The 16,687-nt window shown below is 64.3% G+C and overlaps 2 protein-coding genes across 2 annotated transcripts in view; one reads left to right on the forward strand and one right to left on the reverse strand.

The window, feature by feature from the left end:
• CLCN6 (chloride voltage-gated channel 6) overlaps positions 1-7,360 on the forward strand; it is a 31,217-nt gene extending 23,857 nt beyond the window's left edge. Inside the window, exons 18-23 of the mRNA XM_055138966.1 lie at positions 232-418; positions 761-918; positions 1,455-1,611; positions 2,394-2,501; positions 2,675-2,800; positions 5,305-7,360. Coding sequence (XP_054994941.1) covers positions 232-418; positions 761-918; positions 1,455-1,611; positions 2,394-2,501; positions 2,675-2,800; positions 5,305-5,385 — 817 coding nt within the window. The 3' untranslated portion in view covers positions 5,386-7,360. The remainder of the gene's footprint in view (positions 1-231; positions 419-760; positions 919-1,454; positions 1,612-2,393; positions 2,502-2,674; positions 2,801-5,304) is intronic.
• Positions 7,361-8,905: 1,545 nt separating this feature from the next.
• On the reverse strand, positions 8,906-10,702 carry NPPA (natriuretic peptide A). The gene is made up of 3 exons (XM_004607255.2): positions 10,125-10,702; positions 9,697-10,023; positions 8,906-9,182 (listed from the first exon to the last, which is right to left on the reverse strand). Exons 1-3 carry the CDS (start codon positions 10,245-10,247, stop codon positions 9,171-9,173), a joined length of 462 nt encoding a protein of 153 aa, XP_004607312.1. The 5' UTR covers positions 10,248-10,702; the 3' UTR covers positions 8,906-9,170.
• Between the last annotated feature and the right edge of the window lie 5,985 nt (positions 10,703-16,687).

Raw genomic sequence — 16,687 nt, forward strand, 5'->3', positions numbered from 1 at the left:
GCTGCCGGTGGGGGCAGCAGACCCCCAGCAGGTGGGTGGGGAGCAGCAGGAATGTGCGCCCCGGGTGGGGAAAGGCCCACGTGCGGCAAAGCTGTGGCCTGTGCCAGGGATGGGAGGGGGTGTGGGCTCAGGGGCCCCGAGATGGGGGGTGGCCAGGGGGGGTCAGCCCTGCGGCCACCATGTCCGGGCACCGGGGCCCATGGTGAGGCCGGACGTGTCCCCCGCCCCCAGACTGAGAGCCAGCGACATCATGGAGCCCAACCTGACCTACGTGTACCCGCACACGCGCATCCAGTCCCTGGTCAGCATCCTGCGCACCACCGTCCACCACGCCTTCCCCGTGGTCACCGAGAACCGCGGCAACGAGAAGGAGTTCATGAAGGGCAACCAGCTCATCAGCAACAACATCAGGTTCAAGGTAGAGGCGCAGCCCGAGGGGGACCGGCAGACCCCTTGTGCCACCTCCTCCAGGTTGCATCGTCTGCCCGGATTTGTGTGTGGGTGGCGGGTGGGTGAGGTCTTGGACGCCAGCTGTCTAGCTCCAAGGCGTCGCCCCGAGGCCAAGCCCCAGTGCCCCCTGGGGTCGTGTACCCGACCCTGGCCCTGGCCGGCCCGCCACTACTCCACGCAGCAAAGGGGCCCACCCGCCCAAGAGCTGACTCCGGCCCTGGGCCAGCAGAACGGGGCTTGGGGTGCCCGGCCCCACGACCTGCCGTGGGGTCCATCGCCTCCCATTACAGCCCCCGACCCCTCCTCGCAGAAGTCCAGTATCCTGACGCGCGCCTGTGAGCAGCGCCGGCGGAGCCAGTCCATGAAGTCGTACCCGTCGAGCGAGCTGCGGAACGTGTGTGACGAGCACGCGCCGGCCGAGGGCCCGGCCGAGAAGGAGGACCTCCTGCAGCAGATGCTGGAGCGCAGGTGCGCACGCGCGGGGGCCTGGCCGCAGATGCTGGAGCGCAGGGGCGCATGCGCGGGGGTCCCAGTGGCGAGGGAGGACCTGCCACAGACGCTGGAGCGTAGGTGCGCATGCGTGGGGGGCCCCGCGGAGACGGGGGACCTGCAGCAGATGCTGGAGCGTAGGGGCGCACGTGGGGGGGCCCAGCGGAGAGGGACCAGCGCAGGGGCGCATGCGCGGGGGGCCCAGCGGAGAAGGAGGACCTCCTGCAGCAGATGCTGGAGCGTTGGTGCGCATGCGTGGGGGGCCCAGCGGAGAGGGGGGACCTGCAGCAGATGCTGGAGCGCAGGGGCGCACGTGCGGGGGCCCAGCGGAGAGGGAGCAGCGCAGGGGCGCATGCGCGGGGGGCCGGCTGAGAAGGAGGACCTCCTGCAGCAGATGCTGGAGCGCAGGTGCGCTCGCGCTGGGCCCCGGCCGCAGACGCTGGAGCGCAGGGGGCCTGCCCGGCCCCGCTACACCACTGCGGGTGCGTGAGGCTCGTCTGCTCTCTGTGTAACAGGTACACCCCCTACCCCAACCTGTACCCCGACCAGTCCCCGAGCGAAGACTGGACCATGGAGGAGCGCTTCCGCCCGCTCACCTTCCACGGCCTCGTCCTGCGCTCCCAGCTCGTCACTCTGCTGGTCCGCGGGGTCTGCTACTCCGAGAGCCAGTCGGTGAGTCGGGAGGGGGCGGCCCTGCCCTGCTGCTCGCGCTGCTGGGGTGCAGACGACCGTGCTTGCCACTCACGGGCGCGCACACGTATGTTCACACACACCTCACACATGCTCACACACACACTCAAACATGCTCACACACATGGCCACGCGGATAACACATGCACACATACACATACATGCACATACGTGCTCACATATCACACATGCTCACAGACACATGCACACACCCCACCACATACGTGCACATGCTGAGTGTCAATTCTTGTGGGAAAGGAAGCCGTTTCTCGGGATCCGGCGTCCATTGCAGCGTCCCTGCGTGTTGCAGGCGAATCTTCCCACCGTCCCTCCGCATTCACTCCCCGTTTCCCTTAGCCCTCCCCCCCAGCTGTGCTCAGGGAGCCCGGGGCTCAGCCAGGCAGGATGGCCCAGTGGTTGGCCTGTGATGAGGTGCTGCTCAGGCCCAGTGCTGATGGGGCCCCAGGACTGTACCCAGCCGTGTTTGGGGGACCTGGTAGTACCCGGTTTCGAACTCGGGGCCTCACCCATGAAGGCGCTCTGCTCTGAGTCTGCGCCCTCTTCTCTCGCCTGGCTTGTAGTGGCGAGCAGGGCGCAGGGTCAAGCGGTCCCCTGTGCCCGATGCCTCACGGCTTCAGGGAGGAGAGTGGCCGGTGCCACCTGGGCTCTGCTGGGCCTTGGGTCTGGATGGTCTCTAGGTCGGCGCCCAGGCCCCCTGCGGGTGGGACCTGGTTACCAGCACTGGCTCCTGGGTTCCTCTGCAGAGTGCCAGCCAGCCACGCCTGTGCTATGCCGAGATGGCCGAGGACTACCCGCGCTACCCCGACATCCACGACCTGGACCTCACGCTGCTCAACCCGCGGATGATCGTGGTGAGAAGGGCCGCCCACGTGGGCTCAGGCGCCTGCAGGGGGCGCGGCCGGGGTGGGGGCGTGCGGGAGAGGAGGGGAGGGTCCTGATGGGGGGGGAATCCCATGCACAGGGGCTGGGGGCCGGGCGGGCGGGTGTCTCCCGGCTGCGGGTCACCGTCGTCGCCTCCCCGCAGGACGTCACCCCCTACATGAACCCGTCGCCCTTCACCGTTTCCCCCAACGCGCACGTGTCCCAGGTCTTCAACCTCTTCCGAACCATGGGCCTGCGGCACTTGCCCGTGGTGAACGCCGTGGGAGAGGTGAGCGGGCGCCCCGCGGGGAGGTTCCGAGCCCCTCCTCCCCCCTTCCCGTCCCTCCCCCAACCGGAAACCCCCAGCTGCCGCCCACCCAAAGGGGTGTCCATGCGCGGAGCACGAGGTCTCCTGCCCGCAGTTCCCCGCACAGCCAGCAGGTGCCGCTGCAGGCATGGGACTCGCTGGGCCTTTTAAGGCCTCCTGGGGCCTAAAAATTTCCCCCTTCCCCCGCCATTTACATTAGAAAGGGCTTTCAACCAAAAAACTTAAAAAAGAGTTTTAAAAGATATGAGTCTAGGGGCTGGAGAGATAGGCAGCAGGGAGGGTGCTTGCCTTGAACCCCTGGGTTCAATCTCCAGCACCCCATAGGCCGTCCTGAACCCGCCAGGATTGATCCCTGAGCACCACCAGATGGCCAGAAAGGCCCCCATCCAAAACTAAAATACGGCCTCTAAGCTTATTTATTATTTTGCTGGACACTCACTTGGCTTACTTGGCTCTCCTTAGGACAGGAATGTTGTTACCTCGAGAGAAAAGGAAATACCACTTAGCCCAGTCTACACAGTTCTGGTTCTTCACACCCGAGCTGGTGGTCGAATAATTGACCACACTGCCCGCCTGGGTCGAGGCTCAGGGCCCAGCCACGCCAGCCCGAGGTGTGCCTGCTGGGTCACAGGTGGACAGTGTGACCTCCACCTGGTGACCAAGCATGGCCTTGGCCTTGGCAATGTCGCAGCCTCCGGCCCCTTCCTCTCCCCTATCCCTTGCCCCACCTCAGGCAGGATTTGGAGTCTTGGAGGGTCCAGCCCTCCGGCCCTCCTGTCTCCGGCCCTGACCAGCTCCCCCGTTGTTTGGGATTTTCCTGCATCAGCAGCCACAGGCTCAGTGTGGTTGGCCGGGGCGGTTCTGCTGTTGCTGCATTTCATTTGCATTGGTTTTGGCTTCTGGGCTACCCCCGACGGGGCTCAGGGGTTACTCCTGCGCTCAGGAATTACCCCAGCGGGGCTCAGGGGACCGTTGGGGATGGAACCCAGGTCAGCTGTTGTCATGCAGGCTCCTTAGCTGTGCTCTCTCTCCAGCCCCGACTGGGGGTGGGGCCAGGGAGCTGGTAACCAGTGTCTTGTTTCTTTAAAACAAAATTAATTACAAAAGTAATGAAGTGACACTTCCCAAGGGGCAGTCAGTCAGTCGGGCTGGGGCCCCCACTGGCCCTCTGTGCTCAGGAATCACTCCTGCATTCCCGGGGGTCCATGTGGCATGGAACCCAGCTGGCTCCTTACCCGCTGTGCTGTCTCTCTGGCCCTCCCCCAGTAATTCCGATTTGTCCGGGCCAGCCGTTCTGTGCGGGGTTCAGGGATTAGCCAGCAGGGTAGCTGTGCCCAGGTTTTGGGGCTCTGCCCAGTGCTGCCAGGACCGAGTGGTACCGGGCATCACCCGGCTCAGCGTTCTCGGCGCACACACGAATACGGGGCTATCTCCGGCCCCCACTTTACATCTACTTATTTTCTTTCTTGTTGGGGGCGAGCACCCTGCCTGCTGTACTCTCTGTCCCCCCTTTTTTTGATGAGGGCCATACCCAGGGTGCTCAGGGCTTGCCCCTGGCTCTGCACTCAGGAATCACTCCCCGGTGCGCTCGGGAGACCATACAGGGTGCCAGGGATGAACCTACTTTGGCTGTGTGCAAGGCTCTCCCCGCCGTGCTCTCACCCTGGCCCAGCCCCTGAGTTATTCCCCTTCCCTTCTCATGTGTTGTGACAGAGATCACGCGTCCTGGCACCCAGGGGTGCTGAGAAGCCAGTGCGAGGGTCAGACCTGCAGCGACACACACACTTTACTTCCTTGCGGCCTCCAGCCCCCCGAGTTTCAAGGAGTTTGTGCCAGAACTGGGACAGAAAAGCAGACCTGTTGGGCTGGAGAGATAGTCGAGGGGGTCAGCGCTTGCCCTGGGACTCCCCGAGGCAGGAATGGTCCGTGAGCACAGAGCCAGGAGTCAGCCTTGCACGCCGCCGGGTGTGGCCCAGAAGAACAAAGAAAAATGGGTCCCAATCCAATCAGCTTAACCAGTGACTGAATAAATACCAGTGCGCCTACATTTAAAAAAAAGAAAAGGAGGCTGGAGCAATAGACAGCGGGGAGGGTGTTTGCTTTGCATGCGGCCGACCCAGGTTTAATCCCATATGGTCCCCCAGGCACCGCCAGGAGTGATTCCTGAGTGCAGAGCCAGGAGTAACCCCTGAGCATTGTTGGGTGTGACCCCAGAAGCAAAAAAAAAAAAAAAAAGAGAAAAAAGGGCCCCATGGTTCTGAGGCCGTGCTGGTGGGCCCGCGGGCCAGCAGGTGTGCTGGGACAGGAAGTTCGAGAACGTGTCTGGGCAAACCCCAGGCGAGCTCCCGTCCTGCCCGTCCCCACCCGCCCCTTTTGTCCCGCGTCCAGGCGGAGTCTGGTCCCCAGACCAGGTTCCCGCCGTGTCACCTGCGGGGGCTAAGGCGTCTCCCCCCACCCCGTCCTAGATCGTGGGCATCATCACCCGGCACAACCTCACCTACGAGTTCCTGCACGCGCGCCTGCGCCAGCACTACCAGACCATGTGACGGCGCCGCCCGCCCTGCTGCCGGCCCGGGAGGCACCGCGGGGACACGGGGCCCGGGGGAGGCTCGACCCCTGGGAGTTGGCACTTGTCTGACTGTCTCGGCACAAATCGTCCCCCGCCTGCTCCCCACCCTCCTCGCACTGGTGTGGCGCCAGCACCCAGGGGAGCGCATCTCCGGGGGTGACTGGGGTGACCCGAGCAGACACCCCCCCTCGCTTTGCTGCTTTCCTCGGGAACTCAGCTGTTGCCTTAAGCCCACCCCGGATGGCACTGGATTCTCAGCGGGGGGCTGGGGCCCGTTCGCCGCGGGGCTGTGCCCTCCTGGTACCCCAGTCTCTGCGGGGTGACCCTCCTGGGACGCCCCCAACAGAAGCACACGGTGCCCCAGCCCACTCACCACCTCTGGGCAGTGGCCCCGAGGCTTCCTCCAGACCCCGCCACCCACCGTCCACTGCTGACTGTCCCCACCCTCCTGCCCTCTGCCTGCCCCCAGCCACCCAGAGTGAGCTTTCTGCCTCCTCTGTCACCGCAGTGAGAGCAGAGAACCCCGAGACTCGGCCACCTTGCTGGCCGCTGGGCACTGAGCACTGTGGTGGGAGAGCTGCCGGAGGGACGGGATGCAGCCCTGGGGTCACCGGTGCTTGCCTTAGCCAGGGGCCTCCCTCGGGCTGGGCGAGGCTCCGGCCCAAGCTCAGAGCCCAGCCACACCACCTGGTGTCCATCAGGGGCCCCACGTCCCTCCAGGCCACTCCGGCCTCACTGCCCAGGGGCCCCGCGGGAGCCTCTGAGCCCTGGACGGCGCCTGTTGGCTCCGAGCTCTGCCCAGCAAGAGGCTGAGTGCGCATGCTCTGGACTCTGGTGACAGTCCTTTGCACTTAACCCGGATGTCACCGAGTCTGGGGACGATTGTCTTCCCCACGACTGAGGGAATCTGTCCACATCTCTTTTGACTCCTGGAAATACCCCGCCCCCCCCCCCCCCCCCGCCGCCAGCTTTTGTATCCCTTGAATCAATGTCACTTTGGATTTTTGTTTTTTTTGGTTTTGGGGCCACTTTCCATAGTGCTCAGGGGTTCCTCCTGGCCCTGCACTCAGGAATCACTCCTGGTGGTGCTCGGGGGACCCTGCGGGTGCCAGGGATGGAACCTGGGTGGGCCGTGTGCAAGGCAGGCGCCCACCCCGCTGTCCTATCACTCCGGCCCCGCTTTTGGTTTCTTAGAGGCCGTTTCACCTTCCTGAGACGCGCTGGTCCTGTGCCGGGGGGAGAAAGTGCCCTCTAAGCAGTCTCGGGGTCGCAGGGGTGGGGCCCTACCAGGCGGGCAGGCCGGACGCCGGCACCCGGGCTGAAGCAGGGCCCACCCCTCCTTGGGCCTGGCCTGGCGCAGCCTGTGAGTCACCAGATGCTTTGTCCCCAGTCCTGTATCCCAGCGACTGCAAAACACCCCTCCCTGCCCGGGGCCAGCCCCGAAGATCTTCCCCTTTCCAGACAAGCCCAAAGATGCCCGCTGCTGCCCTGTCACGACGCCCCGCCCGTTGGAGGGCAGCTTCTCAGCATCTCCCCCGGCCCCGACCCCCCTGGGGGGCTGGGGCTCGGCCACTCGGGGTTGCCTGTGTCTGGGGTCCCCGGCAAAGCGAGGCCGGGTCTGACTGCGGCCTGAGGCTGTTTCTCGAGACCCTGTGGACTGGGCGGTTCCGCGTGGCCCCTGGCGTTTCCCAGGCCTGTCTCTGCGCAGTATTAGCCGCCCCCAGGCCCGGGGGTGGCCCCTGGCAGCTGCAGGCAGGTCTGTCCCCTTTGCACTGTTCAGACGGTCACCTTAGTGGACACCGCTGTGTATATACATTGTATTTTTTGTTTTAATTTGTAAAATTCTATTTTTATTTGAACTTTCGGAACCTGGAAAAGTTCTAGTGGCCACCCTTAACATGTTAGAATAAACGTCTCCCCCGGCCCTCCCTGCGGCTGGGGTGTCCATCTTGGCTGCGGTTCTGGGGTCCTTCATTGCTCCCCTCCCCCAGATACATGCAGGCTGCAGCCCTCGACTCCTTCCGGGCGCCCCCATTCCCGGGGCCCCTCCACTCCAGCTCTGAGAATCGTGTGTCTCGGACCTTGGCGGGATCACGAGGCCGCCTCCTGCACCCCTTCCAGTCGGCACCATCTGGCTCTGTTCTGCCCCCTGCACCCCCGGGGTCTCCGGGGTGTTTCTGGCACTGTCATGTTTGGGATCCCCACACAGACACCGCCCCCCCATTGCCCACCGAGAAGCTGTGTGTGTGTGTGTGTGTGCGCGCGCGAGTGACACTGCCACTGGTGGCCCAGCTCGTTTGGCCAGAGGTGACCCCACACACGCGTGCAGAGATCTCAGTGGAGACGCCCCTGGCCCCGAATTCCCGTGTCCAGGGGCCCTCCCTGCCCCGGCTCCTTCAGTGAGAACCAGGGGCGCGGGAGTGGACAGACACCTCCCTACCCCGCCCTCAGCTCCCTGCACACCCAGCGGGCAGGGGGGGGGCCAGCTGCAGCTCTCCTGCCCCCCAGCCCACCCCCAACGGCCGCTCACTCCCGGGGCCCTGCACTCAAGAAGCAGCTCGCCATCCGGGTTCGAGCCCGAGGCCACCTGGGCGGGCAGAGCTCGGAGAGGCCCCGTGGCACGGCGTGGGGGCGCACCGTGTGCTGTGGCCAAGGCCGGGGGTCCCGCGGGGGCCAGCGAGAAGGAGCGCATGAGCCTTGAGGGGCGAGTGGAGTGCTCGCGGGAGGCGGGGACCTGAGCGGGGACACGGGGCTCTTAGCACATGCGTGGTGGGACCCCCCGGCCGCCTCCCTCCCACACTGCCGCCGGCCAGCCCAGTGTCCCTGGGGGAAGATGCTATGAACCTGCGCCCCAGTACAATAACTAGGCCCCGGAGATGAGACTCAGCCGCCTAGCAACATCCCTGGCGTCACACACACAGATGGAGGATGAAATCCATCCACTGGGTGCAGAGGAGAGTAGCTGAGGGGAGAGGCTTGAGGTGGGATGGGACTGAGGTAGATGGCCACGTCCCCAGGGGGCCAGAGTGGCCAGACCGGCCATGCTGCGGGCGCCTCCCACCAGAGAAAGGAGGGAGGGAGGGAGGTGTTGAGACCGTAGGACGTCTGCACTCAGGAACCACTCCTGGCGGTGCTCGGGGAACCATACGGGGTTCTGGGAATCGAACCCAGGTCAACGTGCAGGGCAAGCCTTAACCTACTGGACGTCTGGGCCCCATGTGTCCCCATGTGTCCCCCAGAACCCCGGGGTCTCTGGCTGGTAACTGCCTTCTCTGGGGCGGGGTGTGGATGCGGAAAAACTGCATCTGGGGGTTCGGGGTGGGGGGCCCAGAAACTCCACAGACACGTGCATGTGTGTCCTGCCCAGCCCCGCGGTGCACGCCAGGCTGGCTTCCAAGCCTGTCAGTGCTTCTGAAAGGGAGGGAGAGGGCGGGCGGGCGGGCGTCTGTCTAGATCCTTTCCCGGCAGGAAGAAAGCAGCCGACTCGGCCTGTGCTCTGGCCTTGGTGCTGAAGTTTATTCATTTCAAACGGTTTCCAGGAGCGGGTGGTGAGGGGCTGCCCTAAAGCTGAGCGCGTGGGGAGGAGCGGCGGGGGCCACAGACACCCGCGTCATCTACATTTAGCACAGGACAGGGGGCGGGGCGGCGGCTGCAGCTGAGTCCGTGCCCCCACCGGCTTCATGGCGATGAGGCAGCAGGAGGCTGGAGGAGACCCAGGGGCGGAGGGAGGGTCGGGCCTGCACACCTTTGCCTCCCGGGCCGTTATCTGCGGTACTACGAGAGAACAGACAGGTTGGCGTGCTGTGGGGCCCCCTACCCCCCCCACCCCGCAGCCTGACCACCCCCGTGTGGCCTGCGATGGGTCCCAGGTCGCTGACGGGAGCCAAGGCAGAGAGTGTCCCCGGTCGATACAGTTGCCTTGGGCCCCGGGCCCTTTGACATGGCTGAGGGTGACGTCACTGACCCTCCTGAGACTGGGGAGAGGGGCGGTGGCCACACAGGGACAGAATGTTATTTATTTATTTATTTTGCTTTTTGGGTCACACCCGGCAATGCTCAGGGGTTACTCCTGGCTCTGCACTCAGGAATCACTCCTGGCGGTGCTCGGGGGACCCTATGGGATGCTGGGAATCGAACCCGGGTTGGCCATGTGCAAGGCAAACGCCCTCCCCGCTGTGCTATCGCTCCAGCCCCAGGGACAGAAATTTCTGAGGGAGGAAATGTGTGTCTGTCTGTCTGCCCCGGCCGCCCTCCTGCCCGTCCCCCATCCGTGCCCGCGACCCCTTACCCGGAAGCTGTTGCAGCCCAGCCCGCTCTGGGCCCCGATCCTGTCCATCCTCCCGCCAAAGCAGCTGGACCTGCGCAGGCTCCGCGGGGCCGCGAGCAGCGCCCTCAGCTTGTTCTTCAGGAGGGCCGACCTCTCGGAGGCGTCCCAGGGGCCCCGCCCAAGGGCACCCCCGTCCCTCGGGGCTGCGTTGACCTCTCCGGGCCAGGATGGCAGTTCGGGCAGGGGGTTCAGCTCGGTGCCGGCCTCCTCGGCCTCCTCGGCCAGCCCCTGCGGGGGCACGTCTGCGTCCCCCAGGGAGAGCTTGTCCTCTAGGTGGTCCAGCAGGTTCTTGAGGGAAGGCAAGCAGAGAAAGGGAAGCCCAGGGTGGGGCTGGCACCAGGTCTCCCGGCCCACGGACCCTGCCCGAGTCCCCTCGGCCCCGGCCCTACCTTGAAGTCCATCAGGTCCGCGTTGGACACGGCGCCACGCACGGGGGTGGCGGAGCCCGGCCCCGGGAGCTGGAGAGCCAGGAAGAGCAGGCAGCTGGCGGCGACGGCGGGGAAGGAGCCCATGGTGGCGTTGGTGCACAGAGGGTCTGCTGGTCCTCTCCCGCCGCCCGCGCTGGCCCGTGTCCGGCTCTGCCTCCCAGCTGCCCGGCGCGCCCTCTTTTTATAGCCCCCCGGCTCTTCCCCCGAACCCGAGAGGGCGAAACCCTCCCCATTCTGCCACTTGCAGCGATAAAGCGGCCGAGCGGGGAGGCAGCAGAAGATGTCCTTTTAAAGTTATCAGTCCCCCGCCGGCCACCGCCCTTCCGCCGTGGGCAGCCCCAGCCGCCCGGACCCTCGCCCAGGAGCCACATTCTTGTTGATTTGCCTCAAGAGGCTCCCACTTGAAAGGTGTGAGCGAGCAGAAAGGCGTCCGTCCTCTATCATCTGCGCGTGCCGCTACTGCGGGCTCCCCGGCAGCCGCCCGGGCGGGGGGGCTTGGCAGGAGCCCAGCTCCCCCGCCATCTCCCCCCCCTCCACCCCGTTCTCCCCAGTTGGTTCTCGGGCTCAGCTGGCGTGGGCTCCAAATAAGGGAGGAGAAGGAAGTGACAGCAGCAGCGCCGACAAATTAGTCAGATGCTCCTGGGGCTCGCACCACCCCCCGAAGCCCCCTCGGGGACGCACACACCCCCGCCCGCCCTCCCAGCTCTCAGGTGCAGAGCCAGGGGACGGAATCAGCTGGAGCCCCTCGTGTTGGAGGCCCCTAGGGCCTCAGCCCCCAAATACACATGCAGACAGACAGACACACACACACACACACGCACACACACACACATGCACACGCGCACACGCGCACTCACAGACTGGCACGCACGCTGAGGGGCAGGAATGGAGCTCGGGAGAGAAAGTGCCCGGCAGGGGTGAAGCACCCCAGCACCCCAGAGATGGAACGTGGGGACACACAGTCGCCCCTCTGCCGAGCTCCCCCTCCCGGCACCCGCCCCTGCCGCCCGCCACCCGGTCCACTCAGGGCAGTTGGGAAGTGGGTCATCGGAGGAAGTGGGTGTCTCTGCCCCCCACCTCGCAGCTGAGAGAAGCCGAGTCTGGGCCAGGCCCTTCGTGACCCCCTTCTTCCGGGGAAAGTGGCTGGTGGCAAGGCAGCAGCTGAGCCTCAGTTTCCCCTGCCCTTCCGTGTCCTCCAGTGCCGGGGAGGGGTGCCTGCCCCAAGCCTCGATTCTCTTGACCCCCGAGAGACACAGAGGCACAGGACTGCGGGGGAGGGAGACGCCTGAGGGCTACACAGCCCCAAGCGGCAGGTGCTTCAGGGGGCTCATCGCCTGCGGGGGCAGGGGGCAGTGTGGGGTCTGCCCTGGCGCCTCCCAGGGGGCTCTGAGGTGGCAGGGTGGGTGGTGCCCTCCTCGTTGCCCTGCACTCTGCCGCAGAGGGAGGGACACGGGGTGTCCCACGGCGAGTCACCCGCGGGCTCCCCCTCCGGAGGGACCAAGCGCCATGTGTGGCCCAAGGTCACTCGGCTCAGGGGAACGGCTGGACCCCTCATCCTAACCTATGTTGTCATGGCTGCGTATGGGGATCCTCGCCAGCCTCTAGGTAGGACCCCGCCCCCGCCCACCCTCCCTCCCTCTGCTCCCCGTGGGCCGGGGAGCACTGCAGAGAAGGGCACCCTCCGCCCCCACCCCAGGCACCCCGCCTCGAGGCCGCTCGGGAAAGCACGTGGTGTGACCGCTCTGTCCTGGCTGAGTCCTCCTCCTTGGCTGCCCGGACGCAGCGGCACGTCCCCGGGCAGAGGACAGGAATCGGGGGCAGGACCCGGCTCCCTGGCATGCCGGTGTCCGGGGCTGCAGACCGAGGGGGGAGGGCGTGAACTGCGAGAGCTTAGCGGGGACGGCCCAGGCTGGGGCTCTGCTCTGAGCGGGGGAGCCCCCTGCACCCCTGGAATGCGCTGGCGGCTTCTTGCCTGCCGGCAGCTCATTATCAGCAAAGGAGTCGGTGCTCAGCAGCGCGGGGGCGCCCAGCCCCTCGTGCCCGTGTCACCTCCCCGGCTCCCGGGGCTGCCCTTTCAGCCGCCTTGGATGCGGCCAGGACGGCTGGAAGGGCACGCGGTGGGGGGTCTCCGCAGGGTCCCTTCTGAAGGCGGCGGGGAACCGACGCCCAGCGACAGCCGCCTCCGGAAGCAGCCCCCAAACCCCACCCTGTCTCCGTTCCAGTCAGCTTTCTCCCCGGGGGGCCGCTAAGTGGGCCCTGGAGGCCTCCGCAGGGCCTCGATTGCCCCCCAGAGGGTTTGCTTGGCACCTCCGAGGTGGCAAGAAGAGTATTCAGCGAGCTGTGCTGGGGACGGGGCGCAGGACCGAGCACCATGCACGGAGCAGGGTGGGCTCTGTGTGGAGACCCGGGGGAGCTGAGAGAGACCCGGACCACCTGGGCTTCCTCTCCACGCCACTCCCCTGCCCGCTCGCTCGAGGGGCTCCTGTGCCCCGCGCCCAGGACCTCATACTTATGGGCCGTGCAGAGGCTCAGAGGAGGGAGAAGAGATGGAAAAGACGCAGGAACCAGACCCACCCCCACCCCCACGGCCCTCGCGGGCGGAAGAGTCGCAAGAAGCCTGTTCCCTCATCCCGGGGGGAGGCGACTTAGTCACGGCGAGGGGAGGGAGGGCCGGAACTGGGGTCTACACTGGCGCTCAGCCTCACCCTCTCCATGGCCGCCCGGCAGTGTCGTTCTCGAGCATTCGGGAGCCGCCCCTCCCCGTCCACGGCGCCCTTGAGGGGGCGACCCAGCCATAGAGACGGAGGCCCCCCGCTGGGAATTGTCAGGCCATCTTGCAAGTTTGGGGACAGTGGCTTAGACACAAGGCAGTGTCGGGGGCCCTTAGCCGTGAGTAGTACACAGCTGAGGTCACGGGGACTAGAAGCCGGGGGACGGGTCTCCCAGAAAGCACAGCCCCGCAGAGTTCAAGTTCACTGGGCGTGGTGTGCCGGGACCCCCAGTCGGAGGGAAGAGTGCCCAGGGGGAGAGAGCCACAGAGTTAACCCGGTAGCGAGTCACCCCAAACCTTCGCCCTTACGAAGCGCACCTGTGGCTGGGTCTCAGGTGACCCCTCCACCAGTGCCACTGGCTCAGGGCACTCACGGTGACTAGCTGGGCGATCCAGCCCTGCCCGCACTCGGCTGAGGGACCCACTGGGGGCCTGGCCTGAGTCTCGGTGGCCGGGAGAGGCGCCAGGTCCTCGCTGCTGTGAATGACCGTTCCGATCACACGCATCGCTCTGTCCAGACGGGACCCGCTTCCTCTGAGAGTCTCGAACCCGCAGCTTCTTGTTTCCTCCCCTGGGGGCTGCCTTCATCGTCGTCCTGTGTCCATTAGAAGTGGCCCGAGGCCAGCTGCAGCACGGCCCACCTCGGGGGTGAAGGAGCAAACCTGGAGCCGGCGACTGAGCTGGTGGCAGCTGGCGGAGATGCTGCTGGCCTCGTCCACGTGGACGTCCCCGAGGGCCCCCGGGGCCCAGCCCTCAGGCGTGGGAGGGGGAGGGGCACAGGGAGCCCCCGGGGCTACGGTGGTTCAGCCTCAGGAATGGGCCGTCTCCCAGAGGAGGCATCATGGAAATGAGGGTGTCGGGGCCAGAGATAGGACAGCAGGGAGGGCATTTGCCTTGCACACATGGGCCTGGGTTCAAGCCCCGGCATCCCGTATGGCCCTCTGAGCACCGATAGGAGTGATCCCTGAGCACAGAGCCAGGAGTCACCCTTGAGCACTGACCAGCATGGCCCCCAACTTTTATTTGTCTTTTTTTTGGGGGGTGGGTCACACCTGGTGATGCTCAGGGGTGACTCCTGGCTCTGCACTCAGGAATTACTCCCGGCAGTGCTCAGAGGTCACATGGGAGGCTGGGGATTGAATCCGAGTCGGCGGCATGCAAGGCAAACACCCTCTCCGCTGTACCATATCACTTTGCACCCCCCATTGTTTTTTTAAGAAATGAGGGTGTTGGCAGGGTCAGGCCCCCCTAAAGCTGCGGGAGATCATGCTTCTTCCCGTCTCTGGACCCGTCTGTGCTCCTGGCACTCTGGAGAGCCAGACAGCACCCGCCCCTGAGTGCCTGGGCTGGCCCTGCCCTGCTCTCTCTGCATCTGTGTCCCCTTACCTGGGGCCACACCTGGCAGCCTGGGTCCATGGGTGGTGCGTGTGGGACCCAGCATCTTCTGCACTGGGCATACCTGGCACCAACTTGAGTCTTTTTTTTCTTTTTTTGCTTTTTGGGTCACACCTGGCAATGCTCAGGGGTTACTCCTGGCGGTGCTCGGGGGACCATATGGGATGCTGGGAATCAAACCTGGGTCGGCCACGTGCAAGGCAAATGCCCCACCCACTGTGCTATCGCTCCAGCCCCACCAACTTGAGTCTTGAGTCATCCCCAGGCCCACCTCCTCTCCCTTTTTTTGGCGATGCTCAGGGGTTACTCCTGGCTCTGCACGTCAGGAATTACTCCCGGCGGTGCTTGGGGGACCATATGGGATGCCGAGAATTGAACCCAGGACGAGTGCAAAGCAAACGCCCTACCCACTGTACTATCGCTCCGGGACCCCCCCTTTTTTAAAAATTATTTTAGTTTCATACAATTGTTCAACAGTTATTTATTGCATCCACTATTCCAACACCAATCCCACCACCATGACACCTTCCCACCACCATTATTTTCTGTTTCCCCAACCACCACCCAAGCCTGCCTCGACAGCAGGCCCTAGTGATTTATTTTGAATTGCTTCCAATTAATTCGCTCAAAATAATCAAATAAGATTTCCTTAAAAGAAAGTGTGTGTTGGGGCTGGAGCGATAGCCCAGCGGGTAGGGCGTTTGCCTTGCACACGGCCGACCCGGGTTCAAATCCCAGCATCCCATATGGTCCCCTGAGCACGGCCAGGGGTAATTCCTGAGTGCAGAGCCAGGAGTAACCCAGGTGTGACCCAAAAAGCAAAAAAAGAAAAGAAAAGAAAAAGAAAGTGTGTGTTGTGGGGGCTGGAGCAATAGCACAGCGGGTAGGGTGTTTGCCTTGCACGCGGCTGACCCGGGTTCGAATCCCAGCATCCCATATGGTCCCCCGAGCACCGCCAGGGGTGATTCTTGAGTGCATGTGCCAGGAGTGACCCCTATGCATTGCCGGGTGTGACCCAAAAAGCAAAAAAAAAAAAGTGTGTGACAGTCATCTCACCCTGGAGCCACTAAGCTCTTGTCTGCGCGATTACTAACATGTTACCGGTTGAGCCTCGTGTGGTAAGATTTCCTTAACCCCCTGACTGGGCGTGGCGCCTTCTGTGCCCAGAGCTTCATCTGACATGAAGATTCTCCCACAGTCTCGCCCTGGCCTGGCGGGACTTACGTCTGCCTCGGGGTAGGGCTGTTCCCATGGGGCACTGTGACGCGGGGTTCCTCCCTGTCAAGGCACTGGCCCTCTCTCAGCTGACACCACCCAGACCGTGTGCCCCCCCTAAGCCCCCCAAGTCCTGTATTCTCGCGGTGTTACCAAATCCCTCAGAGCTGGGCAAGCCGTGAACCCAGGGCCTGTCTCGGCGTCTCCCCCTGCCCCCTAAGCCTGCGTGGGTATGGGGGGCCGTGGGCCCAGGGAAGCAGGAAGGGGTCTGGGAGCACAGCACGGGCCCGTGTGCACCCCCAGGTGTAGCCCTGGTGGCCTCCAAGCACCCCCCCGGGGGTGAGGCCCGCTCCAGTCCTAGCGCGGGCAGCCAGGGGCTTTCCAGAAGCCGGGAAGGTTAGTGGCTTCCCTTGCCAGGGCCCTTTCGCTCATAGCCCGTGCCCAGGGCTTGCTCCTGGCTCTGCACTCAGGGGTCGCTCCTCGTGGTGCTCAGGGGTCCCGATGCTGGGAATTAAACCCGGATCAGCCGCGTGCAGGATCAGCGCTATACCCGCTGTGCCAGCTCTCCGGCTGGAGCCCGGGTCCTTAACGATTCTGCTGGCAGAGAGAGACACAGGCTTTAAGCCTGGAAAGTAAAAGTACCCGCAGTGAGTCCTGGACCACCTGGACAGATGCGGGGTGCAGGGTCGGATACGGGGTGCAAGAATCGAATATGGGCTGTGGGGGAATATATGGGGCGCAGGGAGGGCTTCTCAGAGGGCCTCCGCTTTGTCGCCTGTAAACCAAGGATGACTCACCCCAGGGTTCCGCTCTCTGCCTTTGGAGCTCTGGATCACTCAGGGGGAACCAGAGGGGACATGTCGAGGGGCTCCACTCCCAGGTGGGGCTCCCAGGCAGCCTCTGGATTCACCCTAAGGCTCTAGTACTCTGTGGATAAGAGAAGCAGGAGCTGGGGCAAAAGTCTCCCCAAAGCATTTCATGTTGAAACTGTTTAATGAGCTCAAAGAAATAAGAGGGAAAAAAGAAAAGGAAAAAAAATACAGTGGCACGGGTTGTCAGCAAAGCATGAGAGCAGAAGAGAGAACGCTGCCATCAAAGGGACAGAGGTGAAGGGAATAGTAGGGCAAACTTTTTTCTTTTTTGA

This window comes from Sorex araneus, chromosome 5 (genome assembly GCF_027595985.1).
Source record: "Sorex araneus isolate mSorAra2 chromosome 5, mSorAra2.pri, whole genome shotgun sequence".
Taxonomy (NCBI): Eukaryota; Metazoa; Chordata; class Mammalia; order Eulipotyphla; family Soricidae; genus Sorex; species Sorex araneus.